Below are 16,700 nucleotides of genomic sequence, written 5' to 3'. Positions count from 1 at the left end.
TTCTCTTTTCTGTCCTCCCTCACCGTGTTTTCTCAAGTTGTCACGGACCTCCAGTACGGTGGCGGACCCAAATGCAGGACTTCGAGGCAGAGGCATAATGTTCAGTGTGGTTTATCCCGGAAACTGGGTCATACAGTAGCAGTCCGACAAGGCAAGAGGTACAGAAACGCTAGGCTAGGCAGGATCCAAAAGACGTGCAGCAAGGTCCGATGACTATGGGGTAAACTATCAAACTCAACTGGAAAGGATCAAACAAAAGGGCAGAGAATCGCTGTGACGAGGGTTACTCTAACTTACGCGTAGAGGCGGAGAGTCCCACATGCAGTGAATGCAACTTGCTAATGCAAGACAACGAACTGGCAAATACCAGTGACAAAAACTCTAACTTAAATGCCTAATCACAGTCTGAATGTGAAACAGTGGCGTGGCCACGCCCCTCTTGGGAGTGGCCAAGTCTTGCTCATGGCACAAGTAGCTATTGCATGTGTTGTCCCACCATCACCATTAACAAATTTCGACCCAGGGCCAGAGGCTCATATTAATAAATTATTGCCATACTCATCAAAGGGTGGTAATTGGGTTCCCCCTCTTGGATGGTGTTTGTTAATGTGTATATTTTGAGATGTGTGGTATGTTCACCACGCCATCCACACAGGCCATCAGCATCGGGGCACCCCAAGGTTGTGTCCTCTCCCCGTTGCTCTTCTCGCTCTACAACAGGACTCAGCAACCTTTTTGAGGCTGAGGGCTACTTCGCGAGCACCGATTGTATGAAGGGCTACGCGACCTGTTTGCGGCAAATTTCAGACTCAGTTCACGACACGTACGTAAAATATTTTTGCTTTAATTTATCGTAGTAAACGACATTACAGGTATTTGACATGACAATTCGCGTAAGCGAGTCAGATTCAGAATTTAAAGCGCAAATAATCGTAACAATTTGTGGCCTATGGTATTTTTAGAACATACCTCGCGGGCGACTCATGCGGTAATCGCGGGCTACCATTCGGATGCGGGCACCGCGTTGGTGACCCCTGCTCTATGTCATGATCCTGCCGCTCCAGCCCGGTCTGGGCGGGTGCCCGCGCGCTTGCGCTAATTGGGCGGCACACACCTGCGCCTCATGCGGGCTGATTATCCCCTGTGTATATGAAGACTGGTCCTCCGCCAGATCGTTGAGGTTCATGTCCCGTTCCAGCACTCTCGTATCCCTGATCGTCAACCCGTGAGTACCGACCTCCGCCTGTTCTCCGACTGACCCCGTAAGCCTGACTCTCTTGATACTCCTGCCTGCTTTGATTGTTCTCCCGTGTACCGACTCCTGCCTTCCCGCTCACTTGCTCTCTACGGCCAGCGTCCCAACTACCGCTGCTGCACCTGACTGCCTGCCCGATCCCCGACCTTCTAATAATAAATGTTTTTCCCCGAACTACCTTGCATCTCCCGAGTCCTGCATTTGGGTCCTACCTCCGTTCCGATGGGTCGTGACACTCTACACCAGCGGTCGGGAACCTTTTTGACTGAGAGAGCCATAAATGCCAAATATTTTAAAACGTAATTTCAAAAGAGCCATGCAATATTTAAAAAACTAAATACAGGTGTATTTGCGCATTTATGTCGAAGCAACACTTTTAGAGTACAATACAGTCTCTGGATTCTTTTAAATAACCCAATAAGGTTTCTAACCAATGATAACAAATCACTTCTTATCATTAATGCGACTTCAAATGCTTCCTGGTTTTGCTAATGGCTTGACAGTCTGTTTCATGCACTGTCAGATTAATCTTCACGCAGGCGTTGAGATTTCCATCCGTTAATCGTGAACGTAATTCAATTTGATTTTCTATCATGCCGGTGGGATGGTGAACAGTTCTTGCCAACAAAGGCGTGTCTTTTATTCGTTTGATGCGAACTTGGCAAAATGTTGATTGGCAACGTCGAATACGAACCCTTTGGCATACTCCCCATCTGTGGATTTAAACACACAGCAGAACCCTCCATCTCCACAATGGCTGTCCATTCTCGTTGAAAACTTCTGTGGTACTCGTATTCTTTTCTTTGAGTGACCTTTGTCAATAAATAGTTGTTTTGATAGGAACAGCATTAGACCCTTCTGCACCACTGGACTTTGACTACCACGCAAAAACCACGGCAACCCATTATGGTAAACTGTCTCTACGTCATTTGCGTTGCCTCCCACACCTAACTACGGCAACGCCACTAGGACAAACCTTCTCTGCACGACAAAAATCACACGGACAGCGTATTGTTATGAGGGCTCGACGAGCCATATGCAACCACCAAAAGAGCCAGGTATGGCTCGCGAGCCATAGGTTCCCGACCCCTGCTCTAGACTAACCACTGCACCTCAGGCGCCCAGCTGTCAAGCTCCTGAAATTCGCAGATGACACCGTAGTCGCCGGGCTCGTCAAGGACGGCGGTGATTCTGCGTATCGACAGGAAGTGGAGAGGCTGCGGCTTTGGTGTGGCCAACACAACCTGGAGCTGATTCTGATTCAGGATTAAAAATGACATTGTTAATGCTAACAACATCTCATATTCCATTACACTGTGTGTTGTGAGTACTGTGTAAGGCTGTGATATCACAACGTGTGCAGTCTTTTGTTGTATCTTAACCAATCCAGTTCTCAGTACAGTCCCAATCATAAAAATGACAGGCCTCTTTCATCTTTTTAAGCGTGACAACTTGCATAGTTGCTGGTTGAGTAAATCCTTTTGTGCCCTACTGTAATTTGAAAATAGTGAACGGTTCCGTACCGATGCTAACTACACAGGCTTCCTCCTACCGCTAGGTCGTCTTGTCGGCTGCGACACGTCGCTGACATCAACGGTAGGTTGACTTTCAGTCTGTGCTCATTTTTTAGGATTATAGTTCACAATAGCCATTCGGTTTTGAAGCTGCGCCTCGGAATGTGATTTTACATAGTATAACCCATTTTTGTCGAGGGCTACATTGTAGTTACGGTTTCAGAATCATGGAAGTTGACACGCACGATTCGCTTCCGCGGGCCAGATAAAATCAGGCAGTGGTCCGGATCTGGCCCCCGAGCTTTGAGTTTGACACCTGTGGTATCAGTTTGTCATCCTCTCAGGAGTTTGGATTCCTTTAGGCGGATCCATTCGACACGCCTCTAGCGTCTGAGAAATGGGCCTTGTGTCATGAGCGGGGCTAGAGCACCGCCAGGAGGGGCGTGGTCTGGTCACCGCTCTGGGCGGTGACACCTCTGGCACTCGTCACAGCTGTTGCACATTTGGTATGTTAATTGATCATGTATTTATGTTGGAGTTTACGTCAGGGGAATTTGCCAGGTCATTGAGTTTGCACTGTGTTACCGTGTGCGGACACTACTTCAGCAATAAAACCCACTGGACATTATGCCTTTGTCTCGGAGTCCTGCATTTGGGTCCGCCCCAGCACCGATGGCTCTGACTAATGTTCAAGTTTTTAACCTGATTTCATATACTTAACAATTTTGTTCGATTCACTCAAATTTGGCAGACTTGTTCACATTACACTTTTGTGTAGTACTAATTTTTGTTGCCATTACAAGGGGCTCCTTAGTGCCACTTTAAAGGCATTTCAATTATTTTCAGATGGAAGTAAAATTACTTACACTTACTGAAGAAGCCTATTTTATGATAATATAAGATGTACTCTACAATCAATGCAATCAAGTCCAAAGTGAACTGAGGTGAGTCTCGAACAAACATCCAGACTTTGAATAAAAGCAAAAATTACAACACAGAAGACAGAGATCAGTGAGAAAATGTTATCGACTCCTGATTGATACTCGTCAAAACTGTGATAGTGTCCAAAATTTGGTACTGCGAAAAACTGTTTGAAAAACAATACATACATCATCAGAAAACACGCTGAAAATGACAACTAACTCTACTTTCTTTTGTGCAAACATCATTTGTAAATCCAGAACTATGGACTACGTACCATTCATCTCACCAATATATGGACAACAAGAGGATGGATAAAAACAAGAAAAAATATGAAACACATATAACAAGACTAGATTTGTGTAAGTAATTGTAATTACACAGTAATTACATTTGGTATTTATTTGATCAATCATCATTATCATGTCATTATTTTACATTTTCATTGAAAGCTTTTTGATCGCTGCTCGTCCCAGCATCACACTTGTGTATTAGCCGTAGCCTTACGAGGCAACCTTTGACCACAAACTGAGCAGGAAAAGGGTTTCTCTCCAGTTTCCATTGTATTTTTAAGTGGTGCTTTTGGGTGAATCTTTAATTGAAAACTGAGCAGGAAAAATCAATTCTCACCGCTGTGCGTCCTTGTGCGTATTTAATTCTCCCTTATATTACAATATTTCATCCCAGTCTGAGGAGGAATAAGGTTTCTTTCCAGTGTGCATTCTAGTATGAATTTTTAAGTCTCCTTTCTGATAGAATCTTTGGCCACAATCTGAACATGAAAAAGGTTTCTGTAGAATGTGTGTTCTTGTGTGGATTTTTAACTGTCCATTCCGAGTGAATCTTTTCTTGCAAACTGAACAGGAAAAAGGTTTCTCACCAGTGTGGGTCCTTGTGTGACTTTTTAAAGTTTTCTCGTTAGAAAATCTTTGGACACAAAAAGAGCAGGGAAAGGGTTTCTCACAAATCTGCGTTCTTGTGTGTTTATTCAAGGTTGCCTTTCGAGTAAATCTTTTATTGCAAACCGAGCAGGAGAAAGGCTTTTCACCGGTGTGGGTCCTTGTGTGTATTTTTAAATCTACCTTCCGAGTGAATCTTCGGCCGCAAACTATGCAAGAAAAAAGTTTCTCTCCAGTGTGGGTTCTTCTGTGCATTTTTAACGTTCTCACATCAGAAAATCTCTGTGCACAAACTGAGCAGGAAAAAGCTTTTTCACCAGGATGCGTCCTTGCGTGTTCATTCAAGTATCCCTTACGAGTGAATCCTTTACTGCAAATGGAGCAGGAAAAAGGTTTCTCACCGGTGTGGGTTCTTATGTGTGCTTTTATATGTCCCTTCTGAGTAAATCTTTTACTGCAAACTGAGCAGGAAAAAGGTTTCTCGCCAGTGTGTATTCTCAGGTGTTGATTCAACTTGGCCTTACCAGCAAAGGTTTTCGCACACTGAGAACATCTCCAACGTTTGTTGTCAGCGTGACATGTCATATCACCTCCTGACTGTTTATCATCATCGTCTGTAGAATGTGACGTGACGTCGTCACTATCTGACAGTGGGGCGAGGAGGCCTTCTGTTTGTGATTGTCGACAGTGGTCTCCATCACCATTTGTTGTCATGTGTTGGCTTCTGCTACTGCTTGAAGGCTCCGCCCCTCTTCTGCTTTCCTCCCTTTGACGTTCATTTTCTCTCTTCAAAGGGACACCAATCGATGGAAACTCGATGTCCTCATCCTCTTCCTGCTTGATGTGTGGTCGCGCTTCTTCTTCCGTCTCTTTTTTAATGTAAATGGAATCCAATTCCTCTTCGTCTTTGATAAAGGGAAGCTCTTTGTTGTCCACTTCCTCTTTCATGGCTGCAGGCTCGAGCTCCTGCTTTTCAGGATGAAGATCCTCACTGATGTCTGCAGGACGGAAGAACACAAACACACATGGGTGGAAGAGTTAATTCTCATCTTGTGATTTCTATCCATCCATTTTCTTAGCCGCATATCCACACAATGCTCGCAAGAGTGCTGGAACCTATCCCAGCCGTCAACGGGCAGGGCAGGAGGCAGGGTACACCCTGAACTGGTTTCCAGCCTATCACAAGGCACATCGACACAAACAATTAGGCCTCACAATCACACCTATGGGCAATTTAGAGTCTCCCATTACTGTTGCCTGTTTCGGGGATGTGGGAGGAAAACGGAGTGCCCGGAGAAAACCCACGCAGGCACGGAGAGAACATGCAAACTCCATAGGGAGGGCCGGGATTGAACCCTGGTCTTCACAAATGTGAGGCCAACACTTTCCAGCTGAGCCACCGTGCCGCCAAATAATGTTAAGAATAATACAAAAAATATATATCTTCATTTACCTTTAGCGCGAGGGGACTATACTTGAAGAGAAGTGTGAGTGACAAGAAAACCGCATTATGGGGGACGGAGATATTTCACGTTGAAAGCCGTCAATGGCACTGAATGTGTTTAATACAGTGACGAAACAGAACCATAACATTTGGATATTCTTATGTCCCAATTATTAAACAATTTGGTCAAGATCTTCATTTAAAAGATTTACAAAATAATGTTTGTGCATAATGTGATCTCTGTCAAGGCACTCGAGGACAAATGAGTCCTTAATTTCACATTTTTCAGAAGGTATTTGTCTTTTCATGTTATCAAACCTGGCTAGTTCCACTATTTTTCCCGAGAAAAAAAATGTGACAAATTCTAATATCATTGACAATGATTTTTTTTAGTTTTTATTTTCTTTTTTTTTTTTTTACAATTTTCCATTTACATTTCTTTGAATTGTGGGTTTTTAGAATCAATAAGTCATCCTCATCAGCTTGCAAAAAGGCTTAAAAATATTTCACTCGATTGTCTGTAATGAGTGACAAAAAATTTTGAACTATTTCATGACATTCGAACTTTATTCTATTTTTTCTCATTCAATCGAGACCTTGCCTTACTTTACTTATTCTTAGTTCTATTTAAGTTTCTTTAAACATTGTCTTGTCATCCATGGCAGTTGGAAAATGAAAGTCTGTTTTGAAAAAGAAAGAAAAAAAAAAAATCACAGCTCTTTTCACCGTCCGTCTGGTGCACTTCCAGGCCACCCAAAATGAGGCGTCCGGCCGAGCAGGTCAGGAGATCGGCCAGGACGCCAGGCACCAGGGTCCCTACGGGGCGATTCGGGAGGACGTCCTTGAGGAGGAACTCAAAAGGCAAAGCAGGAACTAGACGGGAGCAGGCGAAGGCTCCGGATGAACACGTCCCAGGACGTGGTTGCGGGGCGCCCAGGGATCGGTCGCCACAAAGGCTTGGTTGTGAGGCGGCCGTGGGTCGGGCGCTGCTGGGTTCTGGTCGTGAGGCGGCCAGGGACCGGTCGCCGCCGAGTTCTGGTCGTGAGCCGGCCAGGGACCAGTCGCCGCCAAGGCTTAGTCGTGAGGCGGCCGTGGAATGGTCGCCGCCGAGGCTAGGTCGGGAGGTGGCCGGGGATCGGTCGCAAGCGAAGCTTTGTTGTGAGACAGTCGTCGATCGGTCGCCACTAAGGCTAGGTCGGGAGGCGGCCAGGCACCGCTCGCTGCCGAGGCTTGGTCGTGAGGCGGACAGGGATCGGTCGTTGCTGGGTTTTGGTCGTGAAGTGGCCGGGGACCAGCCGCCGCCGAGGCTTTGTCGTGAGGCGGCTGGGGATCGGTCACCCTTAAAGCGTGGTCAGACAGCTGTGGACCGGTTGCACTGAAGCAGCAGAGGGAGGCGGCCGCCGTCGAGACAGGGTGTGAGGCGGCCGTATACATGGCGCTGTCGCCATCGAGACAGGAGCGTGAGCCTGCCGCGTGCCTGCCGCCATCGAGACAAGAGTGGGGGCGGCCGAGGATGCCTCGCGCTCGAAGTAGGAGCGGGAAGCAGGCACAGGCCAATCGTCAACCAGACAGGAATGTAAGTAGGCCAAATACCTGTCGCCGGCGGTGGAAGCGACATCACGGTGCCCTTCGTTCTGGTGGGGCGTGGGAACGTGAGGCGGCAGATGAGCCACCACCACCGCCTAGGCAGAAACCTGCGATGGCCGACAAGCAGCTGCCTGTGCAGGAACGTGGAACGGCCGACGAGCCGTTGCCGCCACCTGGACAGGAACGTGGGGCGGCCGACGAGCCTTCGCCACCACCTGGACAGGACTGTGCAACGGTCGCATACCTGTCGCCACCGTCTGGACAGGAACGTGAGGCAGCTAACGAGCCTTCGCCGTGTGGACAGGAACGTGGTTTGAAGGAACATGGTTGACTTGGAAGTCTGCGTCCACCACAACGTGGGTGTAGTGTGGCAGCGGGTCAGTTGCCGCAATGTGGGCTTGGCTTGGTAGTGGGTCTGCTGCTATCGCGACATGCACTTGGCTTGGTAGCGAGTCAGTTGCTACCGCGGTGCGAGTGTGGTTCGCCAGGAAGTCAGTCGCCACCGCGACGTGGGCTTGGCTCGGTAGCGAGTCGGTTGCTACCGCGACGTGGGCGTGATTCACCAGGAAGTCTGTCGCCAAGCGAAGGACTGCGAAACAAACTCGTCGAGAATCATCGCCGGGACGGAGAGTTCAAATTAATTGTTCAAGTTAGAATCAGGCAGTCTGTCATATACATTTAAGACTTCCTCGTAATCCGAAGAATCTGAATCCAAAACAATATGTGGTAGTGAGTGGGTTGTGGTTGGGACATAATCATGGTACACGGGCGGTGCGGGAGGCAAGCTAGAAGAGGATGACATAACGAAGCCCACCCGGATAAGGAGAAGCTTGATCCTCAGGCAGGCGGCGTCCACTTCGACGTGGCCGGCGACGCCGTGTCTTCCCTACTGGGTCCTGTTCTGGCCAGTTTGTTCCATCATGAACCAATGGTGCACGGGCGGACCATAATGCAGGACTCCAAGACGAGGACATGATGTTCAGTGGGTTTTATTATTGACGAAAGTTGTGCACGACAACACAGTCCAAGAAAGCAGGATCCAAAACACATGAAACAAAGTCCGATAACTATGAGTCATCTAAAGAGCACAAGCAAACGCGTGACTGGGCTATAATGGCGCGGTGGCGGAGTAACCCTGGATGAGGGAAAGCGAACTGGCAAAAATCAGTGACAAAAAAATTAAACACATCATCTAATCACAGTGCCTCATGTGACACAGCTGTGACCGGCGACAGGTGTCGGAGATGAAACCACTCGGAGTGTAAGGCAGGCCACGCCCCTCTTGGCCATGGTCCGGCCGTGCTCATGACACACGAGGGGATCCGAACCAGAGCCAGATGGTACACTCGAGCCCAGGGGTCGGGAACCTTTTACGCTGAGAGAGCCATAAAAGGCCAAATATTTCCAAATGCAATTCCAAAAGATTCAAACTAAAAACAATATATTCGCCCATTTTATGTAAGAAATGCTTTTTGTGTGCATGAAGTCTATAGATTATTTTAAATAACATTGTTTTGCTGTTGCTAAGGCACAGTGGATCAACTGTAATGCGTTGGCCTCACAGTTCTGAGGTCCTGGGTTCAATCCCGGCCCCGCCTGTGTGGAGTCTGCATGTTCTTCCCGGGCCTGCTTGGGTTTTCTCCGGGCACTCCGGTTTCCTCCCACATCCCAAAAACACGCAACATTAATTGGACGCTCTAAATTGCCCCAAGGTGTGACTGTGAGTGCGGCTGTTGTCTGTTTCCATGTGTCCTGTGATTGGCTGGCAACCAGTTCGGGGTGTACCCCGCCTCCTGCCCGCTGGGATAGTCTCCAGCACTCCCGCGACCCTTGTGAGGGTAAGCGGTAAAGAAAATGGATGGATGGATGCTGTTGCTAACCATTTATGAAAAAATTCATTCTTCCAATTTATGACACTTCTGGTCCTGCATGTTTTTTGTCTTTCTTCCTGTTGTCCCCCCGCATAATATTTTGATGCATGTCGAATTGGCGCTTTTATATTTGAGCGTTTTATCGATGCAATTTTGTCACTACATATTACATACATGACAGAACTTTGTTCTCTCTCTCTCCACAAAGGTGAATTCCTCTGTCCATTCTTGCCAAAAACTGCCAGCTGGATCGGCCTTGTCAACAAGGCCACCGCTCATATTCGCCGCCGAGGGGGCTTACCACGGCGCCGAACCGGGCCGCTTTACGGCGCTGTCGTATCACGCGGCTAAGTGCGCCATTGCCAGCAGCGTTGTTCAGAGCCGCCGCCGTCCGCGAGCCCGACGCGGCAGCCGTCCGACGCGCACATCGACACATTTAGCACCCTTGTCATACGACGCAAATCTTTTGTTACATTACGAGAAACCGATTACATGGTCTGCCCCAAACTGTTATTTTTTGTTAGTAGCTGTATACACACCTACCTGTCGTTTGCAATCCATTTTTCACGACGAACCGGGTCTCTTGCAAACTTACGCAGGGTAAATCCATCCTCTTGAGTTTTTCAAGGAATGTCCAGCAATGCAATGAGCCGGCATTTTGGCTAACACGAAGGAACAACGAGCTACCTTCCCGGAGGTAAAACTAATAGAAACAAACGAGTCCACTTGAGGGTGGTCCTGCCATGTACGTCACTTCCTGGTTCTTGTCCAAAACAAATCCCTCGAGAGGATTTTCATGGCGGGAGTTACAAAAAGCCGTACACGTCAAAATCATGTTTTGTGGTGAAAAAAAACGCATGGGTCCATGTCGGCTGCCGTTTTTTTCATTAATAACAGACTAAAAATCAGCCATTTCACGACAGTGGCCCTTTAAGGACTCATTCGTCCTCAAGTGCCTTGACACAGATCACTTTATGCATAAACATTGTCTCATAAATCCTTCAAATGAAGAACTTGATGTTGACCAAATTGTTTAATAATTGGGTTGTAACAACATCTAAATGTTATGGTTCTGTTTTGTCACTGTATTAAACACATTCAGTGCCATTGACGGCTTTAGACGTGAAATATCTCCGTCCCCCACAATGCCGTTTTCTTGTCACTCACCCTTCTCTTCAAGCATAGTCGCCTTACGCCAAAGATAAATAAAGGAATGTCCAGCAATGCAACATGGCAGCATTTTGGCTAACGCGAAGGAACAACGAGCTACCTTCCCTGATGTAAACTAATGGAAACAAACGAGCCCACTAGGGGGCGCCTCTGTCCTGTACGTCACTTCCTGCTTCTTCTCGAAAACAAATCCCTCAAGAGGATTTTCTTGGCGGGAGTTACAAAAACAACGTATACGTCAAAATTATGTTCTGTGGTGAAAAAAACAGATGGGTCCATACCGGCTGACGTTTTTTTCATTAATAACATACTAAAAATCATCCATTTCATGACACTTGACCTTTAATATTATATGGAACGGCACATAGCGGCTGTAAATTAACACGGCGGTCTTGTGAAAACGTTTTACCTGAAAAGTGAAAAAGACGTGAACCGACCTGCTCTGCGGAGCACAATTCGGGGCTGCAGATTGAACACAGCGTTCAGTAGTTGACGTTGTGGCTGCGCCACCTTTTTTGGTCCCCAAAGTTCCTCCCCGTACGCTGCTCTGCTACTTGCGAACATTTTCCCACGACGATCACGACACTTTCTGCTCTACGTTGGAGGGATGACATTTGGAAATTATTAGTTAAAATGGCAAAGGCGCCAAAGTCAATAAATTAACAGTAAAATATACAAATTTTTCATCGGAAGAGATATGAGATCGACAGAAGACGGCCAATATTTTAATTTGCCTTTAAACATAATATAAAGTAAAAAAAAAAAAATGGGGGGGGAATACAGTCTACTCCAAAAGTACTGCAACAGCAAGGTTAATTCAGTTGTTTTTAGTATATTTTAGACATGGGTTTCATATCAAAAGATGAATATAAGACAAAAAAAGTTCAGAATTACGGCTTTTATTTATTTCACAGTATTTCCATGTTTTGTTCCAATCTGCCCACTTTTCAAGTGAGCAAAAGTATTGGAACATGTGACACATGGATGCGTCTCGTTGCTCAGGTGTTGTCGCTGTGATTGATTGCCTAAAGCACAGGGGTCAAACACAAGGCCCGGGGGCCAGATCTGGCCTGTCACGTGATTTTATCTGGCCCGCGAAGCCAAATCATGTGTCAATTTTCATGATTCTTATGAAAATCTGTACAAACATTTCAAATTGTCGTATATCATAAATAATCACATTGAGATATTATATGCATTTTTGTGGTACCAAACATGAACAACGGTTGAAAAACCCCTCCCCTTGATTTCTGATTCTAAATCTAGTCAATAAATTTTGTGTGTAATATGATGAGGTGAGCCGCCACGGTGTGGCAGCTGGTAAAGCGTTGGAGGACCCAGGTTCGATCCCGGCCCCGCCTGTGTGGAGTTTGCATGTTCTCCCCGTGCCTGCGTGGGTTTTCCCCGGGCACTCCGGTTTCCTCCTACAACCCAGAAACATGCAACATTAATTGGACACTCAAAATTGCCCCAAGGTGTGATTGTGAGTGCGGCTGTTTGTCTCCACGTGCCCTGCGATTGGCTGGCAACCAGTTCAGGGTGTACCCCGCTCCTGCAAGTTGACAGCTGGGATAGGCTCCAGCACTCCCCGCGACCCTCGTGAGAATAAGCGGCAAAGAATACGGATGGGTGGATAGAAATGTAAGCTTTTGTCACATATTCATATTTTGATCTCAATGCAGCCCTATGGGGGCACAAACCAGTGCAATCTGTAGGCCGGTCCCAAGCCCGGATAAATGCAGAGGGTTGCGTCAGGAAGGGCATCCGGTGTAAAAACTGTGCCCAACAAATATGAGCGTTCATCTAAAGAATCCCATACCGGATCGGTCGTGGCCCGGGTTAACAACGCCCGCCCCCGGCACTGCTAACCTGCAGGGCGTCGGTGGAAATTCAGCTACTGTGGGTCGAGGACAAAGAAGAGGAGGAAACCGGATCCAGCGTCAGAAGAAAAACAGGAATGCACAGAGCCTACAACTGAGTGTAGTGACTTTGAATGTTGGGACTATGACAGGAAAAGCACAGGAGTTGGTTGACATGATGATTAGGAGAAAGGTTGATATTCTGTGCATCCAAGAGAGCAGCTGGAAAGGTAGTAAGGCTAGAAGTTTGGGAGCAGGGTTTAAATTATTCTACCACGGAGTAGATGGGAAGAGAAATGGAGTAGGGGTTATTTTAAAGGAAGAGCTGGCTAAGAATGTCTTGGAGGTGAAAAGAGTATCAGATCGAGTGATGAGACTAAAATTTGAAATTGAGGGTGTTATGTATAATGTGGTTAGCGGCTATGCACCACAGGTAGGATGTGACCTAGAGTTGAAAGAGAAATTCTGGAAGGAACTAGATGAAGTAGTTCTGAGCATCCCAGACAGCGAGAGAGTTGTGATTGGTGCAGATTGTAATGGACATATTGGTAAAGGAAACAGGGGCGATGAAGAAGTGATGGGTAAGTACGGCATCCAGGAAAGGAACTTTGAAGGGCAGATGGTGGTGGACTTTGCAAAAAGGATGGAGATGGCTGTAGTGAACACTTATTTCCAGAAGAGGGAGGAACATATAGTGACCTACAAGAGCGGAGGTAGAACCACGCAGGTAGATTATATTTTGTGCAGACGATGTAATCTGAAGGAGGTTACTGACTGTAAAGCAGTGGTAGGGGAGAGTGTAGCTCGACAGCATAGGATGGTAGTATGTAGGATGATTCTGGTGGTGGGTAGGAAGATTAAGAAGACAAAGGTAGAGCAGAGAACCATGTGGTGGAAGCTGAGAAAGGAAGAATGTTGTGCGGCCTTCCGGAAAGAGGTGAGACAGGCTCTCGATGGACAACCGAAGCTCCCGGAAGACTGGACGACGACAGCCAAGGTGATCAGAGAGACAGGCAGGAGAGTACTTGGTGTGTCATCTGGTAGGAAAGGGGAGAAGGAGACTTGGTGGTGGAACCCCAAAATACAGGGAGTCATACAAGGAAAGAGATTAGCGAAGAAGAAGTGGGATACTGAGAGGACTGAGGAGAGGCGGAAGGAGAACATCGAGATGCGACGTAGGGCAAAGGTAGAGGTGGCTAAACAAGAGGCATATGAAGACATGTACACCAGGTTGGACACGAAAGAAGGAGAAAAGGATCTCTACAGGTTGGCCAGACAGAGGGATAGAGATGGGAAGGATGTGCAGAAGGTTAGGGTGATTAAGGATAGAGATGGAAATGTGTTGACTGGTGCCGGTAGTGTGCTAAATAGATGGAAAGAATACTTTGAGAAGTTGATGAATGAAGAAAATGAGAGAGAAGGAAGAGTTGAAGAGGCAAGAGTGAAGGACCAGGAAGTGGCAATGATTACTAAGGGCGAAGTCAGAAAGGCACTACAAAGGATGAAAAATGGAGAGGCAGTTGGTCCTGATGACATACCGGTAGAGGTATGGAAGCAATTTGGAGAGATGGCTGTGGAGTTTTTGACCAACTTATTCAACAGAATACTAGCGGGCGAAAAGATGCCTGAAGAATGGAGGAAAAGTGTTCTAGTTCCCATTTTTTAAGAACAAAGGGGATGTTCAGAGCTGTGGGAACTATAGAGGAATAAAGTTGATGAGCCACACAATGAAGTTATAGGAAAGAGTAGTGGAGGCTAGACTCAGGACAGAAGTAAGTATCTGCGAGCAACAGTATGGTTTCATGCCCAGAAAGAGTACCACAGATGCATTATTTGCCTTGAGGATGCTAGTGGAAAAGTACAGAGAAGGTCAGAAGGAGCTACATTGTGTCTTTGTGGATCTAGAGAAAGCCTACGACAGAGTACCAAGAGAGGAACTGTGGTACTGCATGCGTAAGTCTGGCGTGGCAGAGAAGTACGTTAAAATAGTACAGGACATGTATGATGGCAGCAGAACAATGGTGAGGTGTGCCTTAGGTGTGACAGAGGAATTTAAGGTGGAGGTGGGACTGCATCAGGGATCAGCTCTGAGCCCCTTCCTGTTTGCAGTGGTAATGGATAGGCTGACAGATGAGGTTAGACTGGAATCCCCTTGGACCATGATGTTCGCAGATGATATTGTCATATGCAGTGAAAGCAGGGAGCATGCAGAGGAACAATTAGAAAGATGGAGACATGCACTGGAAAGGAGAGGAATGAAGATTAGCCGAAGTAAAACAGAATATATGTGCGTGAATGAGAAAGGTGGAGGGGGAAGAGTGAGGCTACACGGAGAAGAGATAGCGAGGGTGGAGGACTTCAAATACTTGGGGTCAACAATACAGAGCAATGGAGAGTGTGGTCAGGAAGTGAAGAAACGGGTCCAAGCAGGTTGGAACAGCTGGCGAAAGGTGTCTGGTGTGTTATGTGACAGAAGAGTGTCTGCTAGGATGAAGGGCAAAGTTTACAAAACAGTGGTGAGGCCGGCCGTGATGTACGGATTAGAGACGGTGGCACTGAAGAAACAACAGGAATCTGAACTGGAGGTGGCAGAAATGAAGATGTTGAGGTTCTCGCTCGGAGTGACCAGGTTGGATAGGATTAGAAATGAGCTCATTCGAGGGACAGCCAAAGTTGGATGTTTTGGAGACAAGATTCGAGAGAGCAGACTTCGATGGTTTGGACATGTTCAGAGGCGAGAGAGTGAGTATATTGGTAGAAGGATGCTGAGGATGGCGCTCCCAGGCAAAAGAGCGAGAGGAAGACCAAAGAGAAGGTTTATGGATGTGGTGAGGGAAGACATGAGGGCAGTTGGGGTTAGAGAGGAAGATGCAGGAGATAGGCTAAAATGGCAAAAGATGACACACTGTGGCGATCCCGAACGGGACAAGCCGAAAGGAAAAGAAGAAGAATTCATATTTTGATCTCAAACCCAAACTTCTTAAATTCTAACAAAAAAAAAAAAACGACACTTTGGAGGGGACTGTAAGTACTGTAAGTACTTCAGAATGTCACAAAAAAATGTTGATAGGCAGACGTTGATTGTCAGTTTTTCCACGTGTCCGCGTTCGTATTCGATATTTTGGTGCAGACTCGTTACTAGTAGATGGCGGAAACGGAACACTTTACATCATCCTTGATGTATTTAGCGAAGTCTGGATCACAAACGCGTCTCCTTTTTAGCATTCTATGCTAAGCTAAACTAGGGCGAGAAACTTCAAGGTGAACCCAGACGACTTCAACCGGACACCAAGATGGAACCAAAGAGGTTTTAGTTTAGAAATGATGGACTTACTGTGACGCGGATTCACCACGTTCGGTGCAAATTCGGGATGATTTTTTTTAAGTAGCACATTGAAACGAGTACGATTGTGGATGAGACGAGTGTCGCCCATAGATACAAAAAAAAAAAAAAAAAAACAGATATGTCAGCGATATTTGAGATTCCGGCTCACGAATGTGCTAACTGGCGGCCATTGTTGGGAAGGCCGTGGTGACGATAGAATGCCATGCAGGGACGCGGAAATTCATTCGTAACTTCTGAAATTATTCACCGGCATTCATGATATAGATTGTTTTGTCAACACCAGAGCGCATTCATTTTTTTGTACAATGTACTCACATGGTACACTTTCCTCCATAGATATGAAATGGGCTGACGATTTTGCCCCCACTCCCCAAGGTAAAAGCAGGATTCAAAATGGCTACCCGACGTCATTGTTTTTTTTTTTTTTTCGAGGGTTGTTTTTTTTCCCCCTTTATTGAACATTAAACAGAACAATACAATTCAACGCAGAAGACAATTTGCCAGGGGGGTCAAAAACAAGATTACATTCTAGTTCTTTTTTAGCGGCTCGCGAGCTAAGCTAACTAAGCCCGTGAAGCCTTGAAAGTGGAGAGTTAAAAGTGGGCGTGGAAAATGAGGTCTCGTTTCGAGTCGCGTGTCAGTGACGACATAATCACACGACCAGGGGAAAATGAAGTCTTGATGGGTGGATGTGCTGTGAGAAAATATGAGTATCAATGTTTACTGTTATTAACAGTTAATACTGATAAGTCTGAATGCCCTCGAAAGTGACATTACAACAATTACTCTCAAATACATCTGCAATACTCCTTGTTGTGCAGCAGGAGTCATTAA

At 46.5% G+C, this 16,700-nt stretch overlaps 1 protein-coding gene across 5 annotated transcripts; it reads right to left on the bottom strand.

Moving 5' to 3' along the window:
* Positions 1-3,823: 3,823 nt before the first annotated feature.
* On the bottom strand, positions 3,824-16,458 carry LOC133493892 (gastrula zinc finger protein XlCGF17.1-like). Of its 5 annotated transcripts, none has more exons than XM_061807870.1 (3): positions 16,182-16,458; positions 11,099-11,255; positions 3,825-5,587 (listed from the first exon to the last, which is right to left on the bottom strand). In XM_061807870.1, the coding sequence occupies exons 1-3, from the start codon at positions 16,326-16,328 to the stop codon at positions 4,359-4,361; spliced, it is 1,533 nt and encodes a 510-aa protein (XP_061663854.1). In that variant the 5' UTR covers positions 16,329-16,458; the 3' UTR covers positions 3,825-4,358. The 5 variants fall into 5 exon arrangements, with proteins under 5 accessions (XP_061663857.1, XP_061663854.1, XP_061663858.1 ...); XM_061807872.1 differs by having other exon boundaries at positions 3,826-5,587; positions 11,099-11,250; positions 16,182-16,250; XM_061807871.1 differs by lacking the exon at positions 16,182-16,458 and adding an exon at positions 15,855-15,967 and having other exon boundaries at positions 3,827-5,587.
* Positions 16,459-16,700: the final 242 nt, after the last annotated feature.

The sequence above is a fragment of the Syngnathoides biaculeatus genome, chromosome 20, assembly GCF_019802595.1.
Source record: "Syngnathoides biaculeatus isolate LvHL_M chromosome 20, ASM1980259v1, whole genome shotgun sequence".
NCBI lineage: Eukaryota > Metazoa > Chordata > Actinopteri > Syngnathiformes > Syngnathidae > Syngnathoides > Syngnathoides biaculeatus.
The sequence above is the reverse complement of the archived record's forward strand: the minus strand, read 5'-3'. Positions and strand labels throughout refer to the sequence as shown.

Excerpts from the sequence above, each read along its gene's own strand:
- LOC133493892 (XM_061807870.1), bottom strand. The coding sequence starts at position 16,328 with ATGTTCAATAAAGGGGGAAAAAAAACAACCCTCGAAAAAAAAAAAAAA. Across the intron at positions 11,256-16,181 it reads TATGGAGGAAAGTGTACCAT|AGCAGAAAGTGTCGTGATCG; the intron begins GTGAGTACATTG and ends CCTCCAACGTAG. Across the intron at positions 5,588-11,098 it reads AATTGTGCTCCGCAGAGCAG|ACATCAGTGAGGATCTTCAT; the intron begins GTCGGTTCACGT and ends TCCGTCCTGCAG.